Below are 6,000 nucleotides of genomic sequence, written 5' to 3'. Positions count from 1 at the left end.
GGGGGGGGTGGATGGGCGGGGTAGAAGGACATTGCATAGGAACAAAAAATGTTTAGGAGATAAATAGAAAAGGTTAAGATGGCGGAGAAAGGCTACAATCTAAAGTTGTTGAACTCAATGTTGAGTCCTGAGGGCTGTAATATAACTAAACAGAAGGGCGGCACGGTAGCACAGTGGTTAGCACTGTTGCTTCACAGCTCCAGGGACCTGGGTTCGATTCCCGGCTTGGTTCACTGTGTGGAGTTTGCACATTCTGCTCGTGTCTGCGTGGGTTTCCTCCGGGTGCTCCGGTTTTCTCCCACAGTCCAAAGATGTGCGGGTTAGGTTGATTGGCCATGCTAAAATTGCCCTTAGTGTCCTGAGATGCGTAGGTCAGTGGGTAAATATGTCGGAATATGGGGGTAGGGCCTGGGTGGGATTGTGGTCGGTGCAGACTTGATGGGCCGAATGGCCTCTTTCTGTAATGTAGGGTTTCTATGATTCTACTTCTATGATTCTATGAGATGCTGCTCCTCCAACTTATGTTGGGCTTCACTTGAGCATTGCAGCAAGCCAAGGATGGACATGTGGGCATGAAAGCAATGTGCGGAGATAAAATGGTAAGTGACAGGAAGATTGGGGTCATGTTTGTAGACTGAGTGAAGGTGTTAGGCAAAGTGGTCACCCAGTCTGTGTTTACTCTCCCCAATGTAGAGGAGACCACATTGGGAGCAGTGATATAGTAGACCAAATTGAAGGAGGTGCAAGTGAAATGTTGTTTCACCTGAAAGGAGTATTTGGGGCCTTGAATGGTGAGGGGGAGGGAAGTAATGGGGCAGGTGTTGCACCTTCTAAGATTGCATGGGAAGGTGCCATAGGAAGATGAGTTGGTGGTGATGAGGAGATGCCACAGAGGGAGCAGTACTTGTCATGTTGATGACGGAGTGGGGATGGGGGTGAGGGGAAAATGTGTTTGTTGGTGGCATTATGCTGGGGTTGGCAGAAATGGCTGAGGATGACTCTTTGAATGTAGAGGCTGGTGGGGTGAAAAATGAAGTCTAGGTGACCCTCTCATGGTTCTGGGAGGGAGGGGAAGGGGTAAGGGCAGAGGTGCGGGAAATGGGTCCAAATCGATTGAGTGCACTGTGAACCAAAAGGGGAAAAGCTAGTTAAAGAAAAAGGCAGACATGTTAGAAGCACCATTTTCAAAGGTGGCATCTTCCAAACAGATGTGATGGAGGTGGAGAAACTGGGAGAATGTGATAGGGTCCTTACATTGAGTGGGGTGTAAGGAGCTGTGAGAGTTGTGGGCTTGTAATGAAAATTGGTGGTCAGTCTACCATCAGAAATAGAGTCAGAGAGGTCAAGGAAGGGAAATATCGGAGAAGTGACCATGTCAATATGAGAGAGACTAGGAAATTGGAAGCAGAATCGATAAGATTTTTCCAGGTCCAGACAAGAGTCTGATTTGGTGCCAATACAGTCACCAATGTCATAGAAAAAGAATTGTGGGAGCAGGCCTGAGTAGGACTGGAACAGGATTTTTCTCCAGGATTGTGCAGAGCAACCAGAGTAAGGAGATTGATCATCAGTTGCTGGAGACTCCAGGCCAATCCTGAAGGGTTGACAACCTGGCTGCTCAGTGCCCACACCCACAGCATTGGGTGGAATATGAAGCCTACGTGGCCAGTGGTGGGCCATCAGACATTTTTAAGTTCTTGAACAACCAGATATTTCCCTTCCTCAAGGAAACATTGTGAAAAGCAGTCTGAGCAGCAAAGATCACATGTTCCGTACAGCGACGTCATGCATGTTATGCCGTACGATGACGTAGCACAGGTTGTACATTGACGTCACTTCTTGCCGTACAATGACGGCACCAAGGTTCTCCGTACGGTGACGTCACGCAGGTTGGCTGTCCGGAGCCTGGAATGGCAGCGGCAGGCTGCGTTACCATGGTGACCAAGGCTGGCGTCGGCAGGCGGCGAGGCGCGAGAGCCGGTTAAATTTAGTGTTTGGCGCCACCTTTGAGTGACGCGCGTTACGCACGGGTGCGGAGGGAAGAAAAAAGAAAAAAAGAAACACAATCGCTGAGTGGCGTTGTCGCCCGCTCGGCCCGATTACATCAAGGGCCAAAGAGAGGGAGGGAGTTGCGGGGGGGGTGGGGGAGAGGCTTAGCAAAATGGATCCCAACCGGATCATACAGGCCCTCAAAGGCACCATTGACCCCAACCAAAGGATCGCGGCCGAGAGCGAACTCAATCAGGTGAGGAGTCGGCTCTCGCTCGCCGCTTTTCGGGCTGCGTGGGGTTTTATTCTGCTCGGGTTCCGTGGTCGCGGCCTGGCCTGTGGGTCGTACGAGAGAGGGGAAGAGGAGGGAGAAGAGATTGGGGGGGGAGGGAGGGTAGCGTAGGGGCAGAAGAGGGTAAATAGTGCGAAAGGCAGCAGGAGGGGATTCGGGGGCGAGGTGGAGAGATGGAGGAGGGGAAAAGGGTGCAAGTTGGAGAGAAATGAGGGAGTGGAGGGTGATGGAGGGGGTAAGGGGGAACAGTGTACGAGAGACTGGGAAGGGGGGTGTGTGGGGGGGCAGGAGGGGTGTGTGGGGGGGCAGGAGGGGTGTGTGGGGGGGCAGGAGGGGTGTGTGGGGGGGCAGGAGGAGGGTGTGGGGGGCAGGAGGGGGGTGTGGGGGGGCAGGAGGGGGGTGTGGGGGGGCAGGAGGGGGGTGTGGAGGGGGCAGGGGGGGCTGGAGGAGGGGGCAGTGGGGACTGGAGGGAGGCGGCGGCGGGGGGGCTGGAGGGAGGCGCGGAGGGGGCAGGGGCGCGGAGGGGGCAGGGGCGTGGAGGGGGCAGGAGGTGGAGTGGGGGCAGTAGGGGAGCGCGAGGGGGGCAGTAGGGGGGAGCGCGGGGGGGCAGTAGGGGGGAGCGCGGGGGGGCAGTAGGGGGGAGCGCGGGGGGGCAGTAGGGGGGAGCGCGGGGGGGGGGGAGTAGGGGGGAGCGCGGGGGGGCAGTAGGGGGGAGCGCGGGGGGGCAGTAGGGGGGAGCGCGGGGGGGCAGTAGGGGGAGCGCGAGGGGGGCAGTAGGGGGAGCGCGGGGGGGCAGTAGGGGGAGCGCGAGGGGGGCAGTAGGGGGGAGCGCGGGGGGGCAGTAGGGGGGAGCGCGGGGGGGCAGTAGGGGGGAGCGCGGGGGGCAGTAGGGGGGAGCGCGGGGGGGGGGGAGTAGGGGGGAGCGCGGGGGGGGGCAGTAGGGGGGAGCGCGGGGGGGCAGTAGGGGGGAGCGCGGGGGGGCAGTAGGGGGGAGCGCGGGGGGGGCAGTAGGGGGGAGCGCGGGGGGGGCAGTAGGGGGGAGCGCGGGGGGGGCAGTAGGGGGGAGCGCGTGGGGGGCAGTAGGGGGGGGCAGTAGGGGGGAGCGCGGGGGGGCAGTAGGGGGGAGCGCGGGGGGGGCAGTAGGGGGGAGCGCGGGGGGGGCAGTAGGGGGGAGCGCGGGGGGGCAGTAGGGGGGAGCGCGGGGGGGGCAGTAGGGGGGAGCGCGGGGGGGCAGTAGGGGGGAGCGCGGGGGGGGGCAGTAGAGGGGAGCGCGGGGGGGGCAGTAGGGGGGAGCGCGGGGGGGGCAGTAAGGGGGAGCGCGGGGGGCAGTAAGGGGGAGCGCGGGGGGGCAGTAAGGGGGAGCGCGGGGGGCAGTAGGGGGGAGCGCGGGGGGGCAGTAGGGGGGAGCGCAAGGGGGGCAGTAGGGGGAGCGCGGGGGGGGCAGTAGGGGGGAGCGCGGGGGGGCAGTAGGGGGGAGCGCGGGGGGGCAGTAGGGGGGAGCGCGGGGGGGGGCAGTAGGGGGGAGCGCGGGGGGGGGCAGTAGGGGGGAGCGCGGGGGAGCGCGGGGGGGGCAGTAGGGGGGAGCGCGGGGGGGCAGTAGGGGGGGCAGTAGGGGGGAGCGCGGGGGGGCAGTAGGGGGGAGCGCGGGGGGGGCAGTAGGGGGGAGCGCGGGGGGGGCAGTAGGGGGGAGCGCGGGGGGGGCAGTAGGGGGGAGCGCGGGGGGGGCAGTAGGGGGGAGCGCGGGGGGGGCAGTAGGGGGGAGCGCGGGGGGGGCAGGCAGTAGGGGGGGGCAGTAGGGGGGAGCGCGGGGGGGGCAGTAGGGGGGAGCGCGGGGGGGGCAGTAGGGGCGAACGCGGGGGGCAGTAGGGGTGAACGCGGGGGGGCCGTAGGGGTGAACGCGGGGGGGCAGTAGGGGGGAGCGCGGGGGGGCAGTAGGGGGGAGCGCGGGGGGGGAGCGCGGGGGGGCAGTAGGGGGAGCGCGAGGGGGGCAGTAGGGGGAGCGCGAGGGGGGCAGTAGGGGGAGCGCGGGGGGCAGTAGGGGTGAACGCGGGGGGGCAGTAGGGGTGAACGCGGGGGGGCAGAAGGGGGGAGCGCGGGGGGGGCAGTAGGGGGGAGCGCGGGGGGGCAGTAGGGGGAGCGCGGGGGGGCAGTAGGGGGAGCGCGAGGGGGGCAGTGGGGGGAGCGCGAGGGGGGCAGTAGGGGGAGCGCGGGGGGCAGTAGGGGGGAGCGCGGGGGGGCAGTAGGGGGGAGCGCGGGGGGGCAGTAGGGGGGAGCGCGGGGGGGCAGTAGGGGGGAGCGCGGGGGGGCAGTAGGGGGGAGCGCGGGGGGGCAGTAGGGGGGAGCGCGGGGGGGCAGTAGGGGGGAGCGCGGGGGGGCAGTAGGGGGGAGCGCGGGGGGGCAGTAGGGGGGAGCGCGGGGGGGCAGTAGGGGGAGCGCGAGGGGGGCAGTAGGGGGAGCGCGAGGGGGGCAGTAGGGGGAGCGCGGGGGAGCAGTAGGGGGGAGTGCGGGGGTGCAGTAGGGGGGAGCGCGGGGGGGGCAGTATGAAAAGCGTGGGGGGGGCAGTAGGGGGGAGCGCGGGGGGGCGCGGAGGGGGCAGGAGCGGGGGCGCGGAGGGGGCTGCAGGGGAAAGGAGGGGGGGCGCGGGGGGAGAAAGGAGGGGGGGCGCGGGGGGAGAAAGGAGGGGGGGCGCGGGGGGAGAAAGGAGGGGGGGCGCGGGGGGAGAAAGGAGGGGGGGCGCGGGGGGAGAAAGGAGGGGGGGCGCGGGGGGAGAAAGGAGGGGGGGCGCGGGGGGAGAAAGGAGGGGGGGCGCGGGGGGAGAAAGGAGGGGGGGCGCGGGGGGAGAAAGGAGGGGGGGCGCGGGGGGAGAAAGGAGGGGGGGCGCGGGGGGAGAAAGGAGGGGGGCGCGGGGGGGGAGAAAGGAGGGGGGGCGCGGGGGGGAGAAAGGAGGGGGGGCGCGGGGGGGAGAAAGGAGGGGGGGCGCGGGGGAGAAAGGAGGGGGGGCGCGGGGGGAGAAAGGAGGGGGGGCGCGGGGGGAGAAAGGAGGGGGGGCGCGGGGGGAGAAAGGAGGGGGGGCGCGGGGGGAGAAAGGAGGGGGGGCGCGGGGGGGAGAAAGGAGGGGGGGCGCGGGGGGGAGAAAGGAGGGGGGGCGCGGGGGGGAGAAAGGAGGGCGGGCGCGGGGGGGAGAAAGGGGGGGGGGCGCGGGGGGGAGAAAGGGGGGGGGCGCGGGGGGGAGAAAGGAGGGCGGGCGCGGGGGGGAGAAAGGAGGGGGGGAGAAAGGAGGGGGGGCGCGGGGGGGAGAAAGGAGGGGGGGCGCGGGGGGGAGAAAGGAGGGGGGGAGAAAGGAGGGGGGGCGCGGGGGGGAGAAAGGAGGGGGGGCGCGGGGGGGAGAAAGGAGGGGGGGCGCGGGGGGGAGAAAGGAGGGGGGGCGCGGGGGGGAGAAAGGAGGGGGGGCGCGGGGGGGAGAAAGGAGGGGGGGCGCGGGGGGGAGAAAGGAGGGGGGCGCGGGGGGAGAAAGGAGGGGGGGCGCGGGGGGAGAAAGGAGGGGGGGCGCGGGGGGAGAAAGGAGGGGGGGCGCGGGGGGAGAAAGGAGGGGGGGCGCGGGGGGAGAAAGGAGGGGGGGCGCGGGGGGAGAAAGGAGGGGGGGCGCGGGGGGAGAAAGGAGGGGGGGCGCGGGGGGAGAAAGGAGGGGGGGCGCGGGGGGAGAAAGGAGGGGGGGCGCG

At 68.2% G+C, this 6,000-nt stretch overlaps 1 protein-coding gene across 3 annotated transcripts in view; it reads left to right on the top strand.

The window, feature by feature from the left end:
• Positions 1-2,040: 2,040 nt before the first annotated feature.
• Positions 2,041-6,000, top strand: part of ipo8 (importin 8) — a 125,228-nt gene continuing 121,268 nt past the window's right edge. The window contains exon 1 of one of the 3 annotated variants that reach the window (XM_078220226.1): positions 2,041-2,245. In XM_078220226.1, coding sequence (XP_078076352.1) covers positions 2,162-2,245 — 84 coding nt within the window. In that variant the 5' untranslated portion in view covers positions 2,041-2,161. The remainder of the gene's footprint in view (positions 2,246-6,000) is intronic. The other 2 variants (XM_078220227.1, XM_078220228.1) reach the window with 2 other exon arrangements.

Source organism: Mustelus asterias, chromosome 9 (genome assembly GCF_964213995.1).
Source record: "Mustelus asterias chromosome 9, sMusAst1.hap1.1, whole genome shotgun sequence".
In the NCBI taxonomy this organism is placed as follows: Eukaryota; Metazoa; Chordata; class Chondrichthyes; order Carcharhiniformes; family Triakidae; genus Mustelus; species Mustelus asterias.
This window is presented reverse-complemented; position numbering and strand designations above follow the sequence as displayed.